The following is a 16,533-nucleotide window of genomic DNA, read 5'->3' as shown; positions in this document are numbered from 1 at the left end:
TTAAGGTGTAGGAATGTTTATGTATCTCAAGATATTTAGTTACTATAATTTTCAGAACACTCTAATTGTTCTTTTTTGTATCCAGTAATCACATAAAAATTAAATAACACGTTATGATTAGAACATTTTACAAGCACAAGTATTCTTGTGAAAAATGTTGAATAGCCGTTATTTGTGGATACTTGTTGCAAATATGCACATCAGAAGCAAGGAACATAATTACATTGTATTTTGTGCTGATATACATGGTTTTAGTATATGTACTCTATATTCTTTACAATTTGCGTGAAAACCTGATCTATGCCTTTGAGGTTTTATTTTTAAAATCCAGTACCAATCTACAAACTTTTTCATTCAAAGTGAGTTATGAGGAATTATAGTATACGTGTTCTTACATATCATCATGAATCTGCGAAGTACATGTCATTTACTTCTTTCATTGGTACAAATTCATTTTGGTATTATAACAGGTGTTATGATAAGGGGGGAATCATTTCTTCCTGATTTATTGCTACAGGGGCAAAAGAAGGGGTAGATGGATTCAGTGAAAGTATCATGGAAAGTGTAAATGTGTAACTTAGCGTCCACATTAAAAAAAGAGACCTGCCCCTTGTCATAGTCCAAAAACACACCGATTTTCTGCGGCTTTTCATTGCAGCTGAGGGATGTCTCGTCTTGACAGCTAAAGTTACTTTTATCCCTAAGACTTAGGAACCAGTAACCTCGGCTGGGGTTCACTGTGATTTTGCCTTTCCTTTTCGCAGAGTGTCTGGCCACACCCAGGTCCCACTCAGTTTTACCCTTGACCTCCACCTCCCAATAGTGCCTCCCTGATGTGAAACCCTCTTGGCCAAGGACACAGAAGACCCGGTCGAATCTCTTCGGGTTGTCAGGGACAGCCTGGTGTTTGTCTCCACACTTCACCTGCTTCCTGTCTGTGGACAGGATGAGTCTGGGGTGGGCTGTGTTGGAGTCCAGGGTGACCTCTGCTACGAGTCCAAGATTCATGAAGAATAGTGAAATAAACATTCAGAACAAAATTAATTTAGAAATAAATTTGAATTATATGCCATGAATTTAGAGAGCTGTCCTAGTTTTTCACCAGGGTCTTTGTGATGAAAATTATTTGTTGGATATAAAATTCTCAAATAAGGAAAGAGCAAGGCTATGGACTTCTAAAAATGTACTGGATACTGTATAATCGTAATTCTAAACTGAAATAATTCCACCACTTGAAAAACAGCTTATAGAGATTAATCTGAAATACTTCTGAAGAGACGCATACCTGCATATTCGTGTATCTTCTTTACCCCTGAAGTAGAGACAAAAATGTACTAATTTTTCCAAATGACATTTTTATCCAATGTTATTTTTAATAAACTGTTTTTTCCACAGTGAATTCAGAAGTAGCGTCACTGCAGTTGCCGTTCTCCGTGGAAGAATTTAAGTCGATAAAAGACATTTAAAGCAGGATAATATCATGATTCCAAAAACAGACTTGTTCTTACTTGGCTGTGATCTCAATGGAGTGAAGTCTTCTGAGGTCCGTATGCCTGCTCGCACAGAGAGGAATAGATGTTTTACCATGACAGGATTTCATATTTACCCCTTTCTGGGCGTGACACGTAGTTTTGGACAAAGACTAAAAAAAGACAGAGTTCAAGTGTGTTGTAATCTGTATGCGGCACAGTTAACAGCAGAAACATATAGCACTGTGCAAAGGGAAGAGAATACCATTATTTGAAAAAGAAAAAATATATATATTTTTTGTTTTTGCTTTTCACATACCAGCTTTGCAAAATAAACAAAGGCTAGGATTGTTGTATATTTTAGGCATGGTTTCCATGTTCCTATGCAGCATGTGTACACATACCTAGTGTGATATAATTTTACTTCACAATGTCAAAAGCCCAACTGAAAGAGCCATTGAGTGGATGAACTGGTCGTCCTTTCAACCTGAAGTGACTTCAACGACATAATCATTTTTTACCCATGTATGAAACTGGGTTCATGTGAGCAAGGCTATGTACCCAAGTATGGGTACGAATCCATTTTTCCTCACCCAACAAACACACCATCTGCTTCTCTGAATGGGTGCATTAGTTGTTGAAAATGATGCTCACTTCTCTCAGGGACCCTCTTCAGTTCCTCTTCAAATTGCATCACCAGCTGTGAAACAGTGTTGTGGATCCTCCCAATGCAGAGGTCAGGGTTCACTGAGATGCTGGACCAGTCCTTCATCTGTGGAGGGGTTAAGAGGCTTGTGCAGTTCCGTGGCAAAACAGAAGAGCTTTGTTTTAATCTCTTGTCTCTTGAATTAACTTTGACAGCAAATCATTCATCCAGCTATCCAATTTAAATAACCACTTGTTGCGGTGAACAGTTGCTGGGGAGCCACACCCACACACAAACACTCACTCGTTCACACTGCGGGCAATTTAGAGTCACCGATCCATCCGAACGGCGTATCTGTGACTGTGGGAGGAAACCAGAGCACTGGAGGAAACCCACATATATGGGAAGAACATGCAAACTGCACACAGAGCACAGATTGAACCCACATTCTCCTGCTTGAAAGGCAAGATAATTACCAACCATATGCCTGCAAAGGCAATCTATCTGACCTTGTGGAGGAAGTCTTTGTCTTCAGACTGCAGGAGATGTGTGAGAGAGCTGCTTCTCTGTCTCAGTTCCTCAATCTCCTCCTCCAGTTCCTGGATGAGCTTCACTGCCTGCCTCTCAGCTGCCTGGCGGTTTGTCTCAATGATCTCTAACAGCTCAGCCTGCCTCCTTTCAATGGAGCTCACCAAGGCAGTGAAGACACCTACACTGCCCCTGACCTCTGACTCTGCAGATATCTGAAAAAGACAAATTTCTCCCTTAGAAGAGGCTTCCCTCCACAGCCCTGCGTTTAATGCTGTTCATGTATTTAATGTGATCAAGATCCATGTATCTGCTGCTTTTCCTCTGGCATGTGTGTCTAGAGTTGTAGGCGAAAATGTTGGCACCCTTGCACTTCTTGCAAAAAAAGTTCACATTTATTTATTTATTTATTTATTTATTTATTTATATTGCAGAAAGCTTGGGAAAATTCTTCTGTGTTTCTCCAGCTGCTCTTGGATAAATGTATTCAGCAATGAAATCTAATAGCGAAAACAGACTGTCCAACCGTGTGTAAAAACAAGTGTGGCTCACCTCTACACCATCGAATAAACACTATTATAAAAGACACTCACATAAGGTGAGCAATTAAAAGTTCCAGGGAGTTCATGCTTGGGTGTCCTGGCACAGGCGTCAGTAAAGACAAGGATGCTCCATTCAGCTGATACTTTTCTCCAAAGCAACTTACAATCATTTACCCATTTATACAGATGGGCAAATTTTACTTGAGCAGTTCAGGGTAAGTACCTTGCTCAAGGGTACCACAGCTGCAGGTGGGACCTCAAAAGGCAGCAGCTGTAACCCTTACACTACCAGCTTGAAGTGTGCAGGATTTTTTGCTATAAATGTAAGTGTGTTCAGGATTTGACCCCAAAGTACTTGGTGACTTTCGTATTGCCCAGAAATCAGTGTTACATTTTGGCTGGAACAATAAAGTATTTTATACTGAACAAACATAATAAATCCTCTTAAATGAGAAAATCAAAAGATGTAGCACTGACTGAAATAGTGATACCCCAAACACACACACAGTCTGAAACCACTTGTCCCATGTGGGGTCATGCCAAACCGGAGCCTAACCCGGCAACACAGGGTGCAAGGCTGGAGGGGGAGGGGACACACCCAGGACGGGACGCCAGTCCGTCGCAAGGTACCTCAAGCGGGACTCAAACCCTTGACCTACCAGAAAGCAGGCACAGACCAAACCCGCTGCACCACCGCACCCCCTCGCATCCCCTCGCACCCCAGCCTCAATATTTGGAATTACAGTCTTTCGTCTTATTTGCAGTCAAACGCTTCCTGTAACCATTAGAGCTTCTTGCACCGGCAGTTTGGCCTATTCTTCTCGCGCAAACTTCTCCACTTTTGCCACGTCCGAAAGGTGCCAATTTCAGCTTATTTTTGCCAGAAATTGTGAGCTATTTGTAAAAAGTGCAAGAGTGCCAATATTTTGGGTTACAACTATAATTTTGACCCCTCCACCTACTTGGATTTCTACCAGTGATGTTCTGAGTTCCTCCACTTTCTTCACACGTTCTTGAATCATCTCCTGGATCTCTTTTTCTGCGGTGCCCAGCAGAGACTATGAACAAGAAAGTAAGCAAACAAAGGAGAGATTTAGTTGCCCTGTATCTCTATCCCTTTAAAAGTAGGTTTTTAAATTTAAACATATTTTTGCACTAAAAAGCATGAAGCAATATAAATTGAAAGTCACGTAACAGATATTAGGCTCACCGAATCAACTAGCTGTTTCCTGTCAGCCAGCACGACATCGTGCTCTGGGTGGTCCTTGTCCCCGCACTTATCAGAGGTGCAAACTTGGTCAGTCTTGCAGAAAAACTCTTGGCTCCATTGCTGTTTCTGGCACAAAGGGAGGTTCTCGACTTGTCCACCCAAAGTGAACCTCCTGAGCATCAATTTAGAACTTGACGCTGGGGTTGAGGTTGAGGTCTGAGCTGTGACTTTAGGCTGTGGGGCCGCCGTGGGATGTCTGCTCCTGTCCTGGATGCGGGAAGGGATCTTCAGGGAGGTCATGTTTGCAAAGATTTCGCCGGGCAGCTCATCTCGACCGGGGAGACTCTCATTGGATGTGCGCCTGCAGTTTCGAATACCGATGCCCGCCATGCCTTTGAACTGCTCTGTGATCTCTCTCAGGGTGCGGTTGATGTGGAGATCCGGTCTCATCCTGAAGGTCTCCTTGCACATCGGACACTGACAGGTCTTGCATTCATCCCAGTATCTGCTGATGCAGGCCATGCAGAAACTGTGGCCACATGGGATGGATATCGGGTTGATGAAGATGTCCAGGCAAATGGAACACAGGAACTGTTCCGTAGAAAGGAAGCTCTGTGACCAGGCCATTCAAACTGTGGAGATTTAAAAAAAATGTACGTGACCACAATCCTTCCGTGAACACATACATCTACGGAGGATATATCACATCACATTTTTTCCGAGTTAACGACATTCGACACCGAATTCTAGAGAATATTTACCGACACAAAAAAAGCACTGAAACACAAGACAAATCACAAACCGTGAGACCCAGGATCTGTCACCGTTTTTAAAACGGTGTGATTGTGGTAAATATCCACTAACGAAGTGTGGATGCGCAGGAACAACCGAAGAGAGACATTTCATCACAGCAAACGGCACCTGCGGAAAGTCGAGAGTTTTCTAGGTACCTGAGTTACGTGGAGCACCGAGCTTTTCCACCGTGTGTTTTCACTGTGTGGCTCTGCAGCGAAACCTTATATTCTAGTAAGCGTGAGTCTGCGGCTCTCTTTTTATAAGGCTTTTCGGGCCCCTCCCAGATCCTGCGGGTTTACAAACCAGTCTGACGTGTTATCAGTGTTTTTCATTGTGCTGCAGTGAAAAAATAGCCCCCGTGTCACGTTCTGCTGCCGTTTTATCCTCTTAATGAGTAGGAGAAAAAAAAAAATACAGTAGAAAAATGTTAATACTCTATCTGTTAAGACATGTACGGGGGTGCGGTGGCGCAGTGGGTTGGACCGCAGTCCTGCTCTCTGGTGGGTCTGGGGTTCAAGTCCCGCTTGAGGTGCCTTGTGGCGGACTGGCGTCCCGTCCTGGGTGTGTCCCCTTCCCTCTCTGGCCTTACGCCCTGTGTTGCCGGGTAGGCTCCGGTTCCCCGTGACCCTGTAAGGGACAAGCGGTTCTGAAAATGTGTGTGTGTGTGTGTGTGTGTTAAGACATGATTTCTCCACAATGTCATGGAGTCAGAGGAAGAGTTAAGCAAGTGTGGAAACTGGCTTATTAACCATGTTTCTGTTTTTGCATCTTTCCCACTGCACCTTTTCTCTTTCATCTGCGGGAAATTCCTCCCCGAACCGAGACACCCAAGACACCCAGGACACCGGTGCCCGCTGGACGTGGGTCGGCACTGAACACATCTTCTCCGTTGTGCATGTTGTGCAGCTGTCAGGATACAGTTCGTACTTCTAACATAACAAAATGTACTTGGATGAGACATTTACACACACACACACACACACACACAAAGTTATATATACACACACATGCAAAGAAATAAAAATAGATTCCTCGCATGTGTACTTCTCCTATACAGCATGGAAAGTAGTTCCTACAGGGTTTTTCTCTCAGCTGATCTTGTCCTTGTTTGAGCCACTGTGCTCCAGAGCCCATCTCACAGGCAACCAGCGAGGAAGACCATGGACAGGAGGCACATTTGCCATGGGACCATCTTTCGCTCCACAGAGACTGAGTGACAATCCACAGCAGCGTTGCACAAACCTTTAGTCACATCTATTGAGCACATCGTTATATTTCAGGTCAACCCATGATCACCAGGTTATCATAACAGTTTATTGTCGCTCACAGCTCATAACATAGAGAGTATGTTGAGCGATGGAGTTATTTACAGGGCGCAGGGCTGGAGGGGGAGGGGCCACACCCAGGACGGGACGCCACTCCATCACAGGACACCCCAAGCAGGACTTGAACCTCAGACCCACCAGAGAGCAGGACTCGGCCAAACCCGCTACACCGCCACATCCTCCTCGGTCACAATAGCCGAAACACTGAAAGTTCTTTGTCTCGTGCACGTGGTTAATTTTTAACACGCAACACGAAGATAAATAAAAACTCGTGTTGCTCAACTCAAGACTACAGCTGCAGTTCACTTCGGCCACCTGTCTGAAGACAGAATTAGATGCGTGAACATTTTGTACATGAAGAAAACAGGTGAAAATGTGTGAGCTCGAATTCACCACTCATGGGCAGAAGTGGATAAAAACATTTAATTAACTGAGCTGCAGGCTCTGTGTGGCCTGTGAAAAGCAGAGAGGGGTTCAAACACAAACAGGGCAGTTGCTCCTGGGCTTTAGTGCACAAGAATGCCGACGGGCTGGAAGGGGGAGCTGCGCATCACCGGCCGACGGGGCGCAACGCGCAACTTCCAAGTTCCCCCACAAAAAGCGCACGTGAGAAGCTGGGAAACGGGAGGACGCAGCCGGACCCTTGGCCGCGCCGCGGGCAGCGCGCTGCGGCTGGAGCGTCGTGGCGGCGCCGCGCGGCTACATTCCATCCGCACGCTTCTCTCCGCACGGCCCTGGATCGTTAGCGGCGCGGAATTCCTTTGTTCCCGAAGGGTTTCCGCAGCGCGCCGACTCGCCGATGTGCTACGTGACTCGACACGAGCGTGAGGGCCGTTCTCGGGAAGGCCCAGGTGCAACAGGTGCATCTGGCAAAGAAAAGCACAACTAATGAGGTGGAAAATTGTTTGCTTCGCTCTGCTTATCGACGGAAATGCTGCGGCAAACAGACCTTATCAGAGCTGCTACACAGATCGAATCGAGAGCTATGAGGGGGACGCGCGGTCCAACTACCGACGAGCTGCGCAGCTTTGTGCGTTGCTGCTATATAAAAAGGCCGAAAGGCCTCAGAATGAGGAAACGCGGAACCCTACTTTGTTTTCTCTCTCCGTTAAACTGACCTTCCATCGGCCTGAAAGACTGATTGTAATGGTCTTATTACACAACAAGAGCAACAGAATAAAAAAATGCCCCCGTAAGAGTGTTTCTGATGGCCCCGAGAGGCTGAAGGAAGGGATCTCGCTGGTGCAGCCCATGGTGTGTGAAGGTCAACAGGTGCCTCGCAGGAGCCCTTTCAGCAGCTCCTAGAACTGCAACGGACCACCTGCTAAACGAAGACAGATAAGGTGATGGCAGGTCAAAGAGAGGTTGTATAAAGCCCAGTGACATGAGAGGTGACAAGAAAACAAGGTAAAACATTTACAGCACTTGGAGAGACGCTTACAACGTCAACGAGAAAGAAGAAAACACTCCAAGGGAAGCGTCTCTCCTAACTGGTTCGTTCCAGATCACCTCGGTATGAGACACTCATTTCAAACTAGTATCACAAGTTTATTGACATATATGCGCTGGGAAGAAGACACAAAAATAGCCCCGCGAAGTGAGCGAGAATCATGTATCACTGTCGTTCTTCATTTACTTTGGACCACAGATGTCGTGAGATAAAGAGGAATGTTGTGCGTCAGGTCACGTCCCTCTGGGCACAAAGTGTCAGACTTTGGCCTCGTGCTGGTTTCACTCATTCATAAACGGAGTGGTTGTGCAAAACAGCACCAAGCAGTCCTTTTCCACAACCTCTTCCTGTTTTTGTTTGTGAAGCCAAACACAGAACGATTCCCGTTGTCTTCTCTGCGCTTAATACGTGTTTTCGCTCGCGTATTTATCGTGTTTTTCGCGGCAATATATATCTCACGGTGGACTGCTGAGCGCTGTGTGTGTGAGGAAAGAGTGTATTTCGAGAGCAGAACAGAAGAAATAAAGCAGGTGTTTAAAACAGCCACATTTAATACACGGTTGCGCTCGAGTACAATATTCATTTGGCGACAGAGCAAAGTGACGGGCAGACCCAACAGAGCAATCATTGCTGCCGAAAGACGACCGTGGAGCGCGGTAAAAACAGCTCTTATTCACAAGGTTTATTACAATCACGCACCTTGGTGACAAACACTGCCGACATTTCCGAGGGACACACATTTTTCAGCCTTTGTCAGCGCAGGTGCGGTGGAATTTTCTAGTGCCCTTCACCCCACAACAGACAGACACAACGGTCATCTGGAATGTATCGGGGCTTTTAGAACTGATGACAGCTTCTGTTCCTAATGTAATGCACAAGTTGTGTTTTCTCTGGGATGTGGGTCGCTAAACGAATACATGTAAATATAATGTAAATGTGTTGTTCGAAGTAGTTTGGCTGTAAGAATTCAGGAGTTCATCTCGTAAATCACTACGAAGGCAGCGAACTCAAAGCTGTTAATCCCAAGCAGTTCTGGGTTTTTCCTTCTGCAAAAATATCTCAGAAAATTTTTTTCGCATCTCTTCAAAAGAGGCAGAGGTAGAGGCTCATCCCACCGTATTATTTCAGGGACACATCCGTATGTGACACACGTGCCTATTGACAGTGTAAACGAGCGTTGTACGCGCGTCCTCAGAGCCCCGGATACATTTGGGGGCTTGTCGACCGACTCCGCGCTCACAGTCCCTGAGCACCTTCCTTGGGCCTCCTGGTGCCGACACTCCTGGCGCGTTTCATCTGGTACACCACTTTCGCCGCTTCGTCCGACAGGTCCTAAGAACACGGTTCACTTTGGGTCAGCACTCACAGCGAAGCATGTTGTGTGCGCTGATTGCTTCATTCTAGTGTGTGTGTGTGTGTGTGTGTGTGTGTGTGTGTGTGTGTTTTGCTGCTCTGCTACTTGATTTCTCTGACCTGACTGTCCACAGAAAGGTCCTCACAGATCATGCTCATGGTACTGATCCAGTTGCCGTAGATGCTCTCCTCTTTAGGCCCAGGCCTCTGTTCACTGTGAACCCAGAAGCGCACGCACACACACACCCCCATAAACTCCTGTCCAGGCACATGCACACAAGCATTGCCTTCGCTGACGAAAAAGAGAGAAACGAGAGTGAAATGGCTAAGGGTCCGTCCCGTCCACTACCTGATGTCCTTGAGAAGGTCCTGCTGGGCTTTCAGCTGCTTTTGAGCCTCCAGGACTCTGCCTTCCATGGTGAGTCTGGCACACAGCTGAGCGCAGTGGACTCCCAGCACCGCCATGTTCAGACTGCCTGCCCACACCCAGCTACGGGGAAGAGGTGTGAGAAGGACAACGTGGAGGGACTGGAGCCAGGAGAATAATTTGAAAGATCAGGAAACACAGAGAGAGAGAGCAGTGCACTGAAGGCGGGACACATCTGCTGTGCTCATCCTAAGCTTCTTTCCCATGTTCTCATACATACTTTTTCACATGCATATTGTCTCGAGCAATATCCACACAGCACCTTTTGCTCAAGCGCACTGTTGCGGTTCATGAGGTTACCTGCTGGTGGTGACCCGTCTCTGCTCTGTTACGATGCGCGTCACTCTCTGCATGTCCCGCGTCTTGAAATCCAGCTGCAGTTGAAACGGGACCCTGTCCTTCCTTTGGAATGCTTCACGAGTTGGACAGAGAGGCAGAGGAACAGTCAATGACAGAGAGAGACAGAGAGAGACAGAGAGAGACAGAGAGAAACAGAGAGACACGGAGAGACAGACAGACACACAGACAGGCCAATGCACATGGCGGCAGACTGAAAGGTGAGGGTAAAAGGAAGCCCATCGGGGGCTCCTGTGGACACCGCTCTTAGGGAGGACACTGCACACTCATTACTGCTTCGCACTTAACTGCTTTGCCTGTTGAAATGGAAGGTGGTAAATGTGTTTTCCTCCACCTACAGTTTTAGCCCAGTTCATCATCAGTAGCTTTTAAGAGCTTCGAAAATTCGTACCTTGAATTATATTTATGAGCCATTAACTCTGCAGAGAAACAGTCACCACCAGAGCGTCTTCCTCCTGCCCCATGCGTGAACTCTGAATTTCCCATAAACTTCCTATATTGGATTTTCAATGAAACATTCAGTGTGTGTTTGTTTATGTGCGTGTGTGTGTGTGTGTGTGTGTGTGTGTGTTACACACAATAGTCTGTTGTACAAAAGGAGGAATGATTTTGCACAGTTTGGCCATTTAGATGCTGGTTAATGATCCTTGTAAAAAGCTTTGGAGAAAAATGTTTACTATGTACTCCTAATGTGTACTAATGAATACATGTAAAGATATGTCCAATGTCACAAACATATTCATAATGATATTGTTTAGAATTTTCCATCTTATTTAAAGCTTAAAATTGGACTGCGTTTACACTGTTCTCATGGTGTTCAGCTCTCTATGTTGTTTGTACAATATTATTCACATATTAGCTAACATTGAAATACACACACACACACACACCATCTGAAACCGCTCGTCCCATACGGGGTCGCGGCAAGCCGGAGCCTAACCTGGCAACACAGGGCGAGGGGACACACCCAGGATGGGACGTCAGTCCATCGGAAGGCACCCCAAGCGGGACTCGAACCCCAGACCCACCGGAGAGCAGGACCCGGTCCAACCCACTGCACCACCGCGCTCCCCCAACGTTGAAATATCAGATTATGTTTAAACAGCACTTGTCAGACACTGTAGTGTTGCATTAGTGGGCTCAGAATAACAGACTAACACCACAGTGATACCAGTGGCAAAGTGCGGTAACGATGCGAGCAGCTTAGCAGGAGCCTGCAGAGGATGCAGGGAAGAGTGGAAGAGCCGGAGTTTCCAAAACAAAGACTTTATGCACAAGGTTCTGTCAATATTTCATATTTGCCATACAGCTGTATGTAATATCCATTGATTCAATAAAGGTCATCCATACTTTCAGCTGGTTGCCTTCTTTTCTTTTCGTGTTATTTTTGCTTTGTGATCTACTTAGGAACATTATTGGGCTCTGAATATCATGTGTTGTTTCCAGAATTTTTTAAAACAGACAAAAACTGATATAAAGTTAACGTACAAAAGGCAACACTGTGAAAGCAGCTGACCGATACAAGCAAGAAATTATGGAAAGGGGAAATAGCAGAAAACCCCCCAATCTGGGATGAACCCACGGACTGGACATTAGCTCCTCTTTACAAAACAAACAAACAAACAAACACACGCACAGCCTGAAACCGCTTCTCCCGAGCACGGTCACGGTGAACCGGATCCTAACTCGGCAGCGCAGGGCGCAAGGCCGGAGGGGGAAGAAACACACCCAGGATGGGACGCAAGGCCGTCGCAAGGCACCCCAAGCGGGACTCGAACCCCGGACCCACCAGAGGGCGGGACCCGGCCAAACCCGCTGCGCCACCGCACCCCCGTTACAAAACAAAACTGTACAGAATTGCTGACGCAGCAGGAGGAGAAAAAGGACACAAAAGGTGGATAAGAAAACGAGCTCCATTAAAACTCCGCTCATGAGGCTCGCAAAGAGAGGCTCCGTTTGCCTTTGTAGTGAAGAGAAGCAGCGCTTTTGGCAAACAACTCTGAGTGTCTGTGGACATCTGACACCGGTGAACTGGAGAGACACACAGGTGACGACGTGTGACAGGAATGTTCTGAAACATATTTCCTACAAGAACAGGGATCTGTGAGCTGAAAGGGAAGCATGTGGGCGATGATGGTGGTGTGGTAGTGGTGGGAAAACAACAACAATGTTTGTGACTCACTTTCCACATTTTCTGGTTTGACTGCAAACTGAAAAGTGACCTCGGCTCCTTCGGTCACGTTGCCGAGCTTCCTGACCAGCTTGTGGGCCACCTCGTCCTCGTAGGGAAAGTACCTTGGAAAGAGGGGTGCGCAATAAAGGGGCGTTGCGGTGGCGGGGGTGAACTCACTCGTGATCCGACCCCAAACGTACACCCGCTTTACCAAGACGCGTCACTTGCTGACGAGCGCGGAGCTCACTGCCCTCACTCTGTCCGCAGCCCAGTGCTCATGACTTCCTGTGCTTCCTGTCACATGTGAGACTTGCAGAAACCTGCATGCGGCTTCGCTACGGTACTCATAGCAGAGCGGATCCCCGCTCAGGAGAAGACTTACACTCCCTCAGCCGAGAGCAGCGTTGCCGTCACGTCGGTCGCCATGATGCTGTCTGCCAGCACAGACTGGATCTCCGTCGATACGCTGCTGATGTTCACAATGTTCACCTTGAAGGAGGGGTTGGGGACAATGCGCACAAACAGGGTGACAAGAGGTGAACGACATGGTCCTAATTCCCGGGCGAATGAGCTACGGTTCAAATGCGTCTCTCGATTCCAAGAGCTGCGTTCAACCGCAAGGAGTCTGGGAATCACTTCCAGTTTTCCTATATTGGCAAGTGAAACTTTTCTCTCATGATTCGATTGGCGAAATGATGTTAAAAGCATTCAGCCTGTAGAAATGATGTAAATAACGAAGTACGGTCGGAAAACATTTTATCGGAAACAAAAGAGCAGAAAAACACCATCATGCTGTGCAGCGATTCAATGTAAAAATAAAATACATGCAATGACACGGAACAAGAACGGAGGCACACGTCACATCGCTGCCAAACAAGGAAGATCAAACTCTCATAGTGGCACCGGCATCATTCACGAATCAAAACAAATGCCCCAGGGCCTGAGAAAAGACTGTGTGTCTAAACGACACCAGATAACAAGTTTGTTTTCTCCTACGGTGCCATGTGTTGTTTTGTGTTGCACATCTCGCAGCCCGAGCTCGATGCTATCTGGAATCTTCACGGGCATCAGCAGGGCCATCACACCCAGTGCCGCTCCTCAGATTCATTGACTTGTACAAGAGATACACTGAGGTTAATGGGTTTAGCTTCCTGTGTGCCGTGGGCCGGGTCAGTGCCGGCCCGGGGCGAGCAAAGCTCGGAAGCGATGCGAGCCCTGGGCAAAGGTCGGTCCTAGCGGGGCCCCACTGCCACGGCGGAGAGCGGCCTGGAGGAACCGGTAGAGAAAAAAACCCACAAGCAATCCCCACCTTAAGAGCTTTAATCGGCTCTATTCGTCGGAGGCCCGCCATTCCCGGACTCCTTGCTGCTCTGTGGCCCTACAGGGCGAAGGGGCAGCACTCACCCTTCCTCCAGTGTAGTCAGCCAGGCGGCCCACTTCAGCAAGGCGACAGTCGGTGCCCTCAAAGGTCAGCACCGACACTATGACCCTGCCCCAGATACACGAGAGCCACAAGCCACAGCGACAGCACATTAGCAAACGGGTGGTGCAGCTGACTCGTTAGACACGTACTGTAGGTAAAAGTACATAAATGTTACACAGGTAATGTACCACGTACGATGGGTTATACGGCGGTATGAGACAAACAGACTCTGCTGTACAATCGGCGTTCGTCCAAATCGCTCCTTCTGTCCATGTAATGCACTGTCTGTACTTTTCTCTGAGAGGTACGTTGCTTTGGAGAAAAGCATCTGCTGAACGAATCAGTGTAAAGGTAAAGGTAAAGGCTGACGCCTTCGACTCACCCCTTGTCCACTGCCTCCTTGGCCAGCTGGCTGTAGAAATAGGGGCAATAACTGACAGCGTGTTCCGAACCCTGTTCAAACGCCCCCAGGCCGATGTTAGCCTGCCCATCTGTGCATATTATCACCTGGAACAATGAAGGGTGAAGCTTCAGTAAACATAGTAAACATAGTAAACACTGGGTATGGGGACATTAAGGCTGCATCACAAACAACCGGGCTTTACAAGCCAGGTGAGTGAGTGTGTGAAAGAAGAGGTACAAGTGACCTTTGACCCAGTGTATCGTGATGCCATCGCTATGGAGACGAGCGCTGCCGGACCCAGAGCTGTGGCTCCATGTTCTTGCATCCTAACGCACAAAATAAGGTATAAAGACAAGAGAGAGAACGGATGAAGATAAGAAAATGATGGACGTTCGCAAACATTTTGGCACAATAATCGGAAGAAAAGGTAACGAATGGCTTCAAAGGGAAATGTTGAGACGGGGGGACAGGCAGCCTGATGGACAAGTGGACAAAGACAAAGACAGAGACGACTCACTCCTTGATCTTCTGGTTCAGCGGGTGTATGGACTCTGCGATGCAGTGTGGTGTGCAGTACTGCTTGCCCTGTTCTTTGAGGTGATCGAAGTCCACGAGCGACCAGTCTCTGAGAGTGAGCGGCGCCCCTGTACCGTCCCCGTACACGGTCACCTGCCAGGACACATGACAGGAAACGCACCCGGTGCCCCTCGCGTGAGCAGGCAGGCAACCCACCGAGGCGGCCGAGGGAAGGAGCTCGTCTGCTTGGCACCGACGTGCTTGTAGACAGACTGCCGAAGGCCCCTTAGTGCCGCTTTGTCGCAGCCGAAGCCAGTTGGACACATTTACAAATAAAGGAAATAACACGTCGGTGCCAGAGACTGAGGTGTAGTGAGTGCTGTGTAAAAAGGCTCTTTTTCAGACGACTGTCGTGCTGTGAGCCATGAAGGTCACTACAGCGAGAAGAAGAAGAAATGAAACGCAGTGCAAAGTCATTTTGATCCCTTTCTTTCTCTGCAGTTCACCTCGTCACTTCCACCTGGATGCCACACTTTTACACCATCGGTGCCGAATTCTCCAGTTTGTGGACTTACGCCGAATTTTTCGTTATGCTTCATTTTTACTATTAATACTGTATTCTGCGGCCGTAACTTGACTCTCGCGAGTTATACGGAATGCGGCGTGTGTGCGGCTGTCAATGTGTGTGTGCGTCCTTGGGGCAGGAAGCTGTTTTTACCTCGTCATTGAAGGTAACCAGAGCCACTCTGCGGTGCGGGGACGAGTGCAACAACGAGCTCAGCGCCCTCTGCAGGGCATCCTGGACACTCTGCGGAGGGAGGGCAGGAGAGACGTTCAGTTCGGATCGGTTCGGATCAAGAGCAGGCCGCCGAAGAGCCACAGCACACATGGCGGGCAGTGACACGTGACACTTTGCTCGCGTATGAGCTTCCAGATCAGAAATGTAGTGAGACCCCAAAACAACCGGAGCTGAAATCGTATGAATGAGCTGTTGCAAGTGATAACATTCTTTGCCTGTTTCGAGGTCTTGAACAACGAACTACTGGGTGTTAAACTGACTGGTGGGAACACGCAGAACCCACCATTCACGGTCGCATCTGCAGTTGGGGCAAAGACTTTCGAGAAAACAAACCCACGGAAATCAGCCGGACCAGACAACATCCCTGGAGTTAGAACCTGCTCATCGGTGCTAGGTGATGTCTTTACGGATATATTCAACTTGTCCCTTGCACAAGCCTCAATTCCCACCTGCTTAAAGAGGACCACTGTCCTGCCGCTGCCGAAAAACAACAAAGCATCCTGCTTCAATGAGCACTGACCCGTTGCACTGACTCCAATAGTGATGAAGTGCTTCGAGAGAATCGTCATGAGGTACATCCAGGCCATCGCTCCGGACACTCTGGACCCTCTGGAGCCTCACCAGTTCGCATACAGACGGACCAGGTCCACAGAGGATGCCATCAGCACAACAATACACACTGCCCTCACCCATCTGGAAAACAAGGACAGCTATGTTCGAATGCTGTTTATTGATTACAGCTCAGCATTCAACACAGTATACCTTCGAAACTCATCAACAAGCTTCACAATCTCGGTGTGCCACCCACCCTCTGCAACTGGGTTCTGGACTTTCTAACGGGCAGACCCCATTCCGTTAGAATGGGGAACCACACATCCAGGTCAATAACCATAAACCCAGGAACTCCGCAGGCCTGTGTGCTGAGCCCCATACTCTACGCATTCTTCAATCATGATTGTGTGCATCAAATTTGCTGATGACATGACAGTCATTGGACTGATAACGGGAGGCGATGAGTCAGCATACAGGAGGGAAGTGGCTGACTTAGTGAAGTGGTGCCACGACAACAATCTCTCCCTCAAAGTCAACAAAACAAAGGGGTTGATAATAGATCCAC

General features: G+C 47.7%; 2 protein-coding genes across 5 annotated transcripts in view; both read right to left on the bottom strand.

The window, feature by feature from the left end:
• Positions 1 to 213: 213 nt before the first annotated feature.
• On the bottom strand, positions 214 to 5,708 carry LOC108924170 (zinc-binding protein A33). Of its 4 annotated transcripts, XM_018735374.1 has the most exons (9): positions 5,646 to 5,667; positions 5,198 to 5,316; positions 4,396 to 5,027; positions 4,148 to 4,243; positions 2,625 to 2,858; positions 2,124 to 2,241; positions 1,509 to 1,553; positions 1,286 to 1,312; positions 214 to 989 (listed from the first exon to the last, which is right to left on the bottom strand). In XM_018735374.1, the coding sequence occupies exons 3-9, from the start codon at positions 5,020 to 5,022 to the stop codon at positions 451 to 453; spliced, it is 1,686 nt and encodes a 561-aa protein (XP_018590890.1). In that variant the 5' UTR covers positions 5,023 to 5,027; positions 5,198 to 5,316; positions 5,646 to 5,667; the 3' UTR covers positions 214 to 450. The 4 variants fall into 4 exon arrangements, with proteins under 4 accessions (XP_018590890.1, XP_018590892.1, XP_018590889.1 ...); XM_018735376.2 differs by having other exon boundaries at positions 214 to 986; positions 5,198 to 5,708; XM_018735373.2 differs by lacking the exon at positions 5,198 to 5,316 and having other exon boundaries at positions 5,346 to 5,708.
• Positions 5,709 to 7,608: 1,900 nt separating this feature from the next.
• The window catches only part of LOC108924169 (circularly permutated Ras protein 1), a 28,024-nt gene continuing 19,099 nt past the window's right edge, over positions 7,609 to 16,533 (bottom strand). Inside the window, exons 9-19 of the mRNA XM_018735370.2 lie at positions 15,336 to 15,425; positions 14,619 to 14,770; positions 14,346 to 14,427; positions 14,081 to 14,205; positions 13,680 to 13,764; positions 12,658 to 12,764; positions 12,285 to 12,397; positions 10,046 to 10,157; positions 9,668 to 9,808; positions 9,439 to 9,532; positions 7,609 to 9,297 (exon numbers count right to left, since the gene is read on the bottom strand). Coding sequence (XP_018590886.1) covers positions 9,202 to 9,297; positions 9,439 to 9,532; positions 9,668 to 9,808; positions 10,046 to 10,157; positions 12,285 to 12,397; positions 12,658 to 12,764; positions 13,680 to 13,764; positions 14,081 to 14,205; positions 14,346 to 14,427; positions 14,619 to 14,770; positions 15,336 to 15,425 — 1,197 coding nt within the window. The 3' untranslated portion in view covers positions 7,609 to 9,201. The remainder of the gene's footprint in view (positions 9,298 to 9,438; positions 9,533 to 9,667; positions 9,809 to 10,045; positions 10,158 to 12,284; positions 12,398 to 12,657; positions 12,765 to 13,679; positions 13,765 to 14,080; positions 14,206 to 14,345; positions 14,428 to 14,618; positions 14,771 to 15,335; positions 15,426 to 16,533) is intronic.

Source organism: Scleropages formosus, chromosome 11 (genome assembly GCF_900964775.1).
Source record: "Scleropages formosus chromosome 11, fSclFor1.1, whole genome shotgun sequence".
Classification (NCBI taxonomy): domain Eukaryota; kingdom Metazoa; phylum Chordata; class Actinopteri; order Osteoglossiformes; family Osteoglossidae; genus Scleropages; species Scleropages formosus.
This window is presented reverse-complemented; position numbering and strand designations above follow the sequence as displayed.

Coding starts and splice junctions, on each gene's coding strand:
- LOC108924170 (XM_018735373.2), bottom strand. CDS start 5,022: ATGGCCTGGTCACAGAGCTTCCTTTCTACGGAACAGTTCCTGTGTTCC. Junction 4,244..4,395: donor GGAAACAGCTAGTTGATTCG/GTGAGCCTAATA, acceptor TCTTGTTCATAG/TCTCTGCTGGGCACCGCAGA. Junction 990..1,285: donor GAAGATACACGAATATGCAG/GTATGCGTCTCT, acceptor TTGGACTCGTAG/CAGAGGTCACCCTGGACTCC.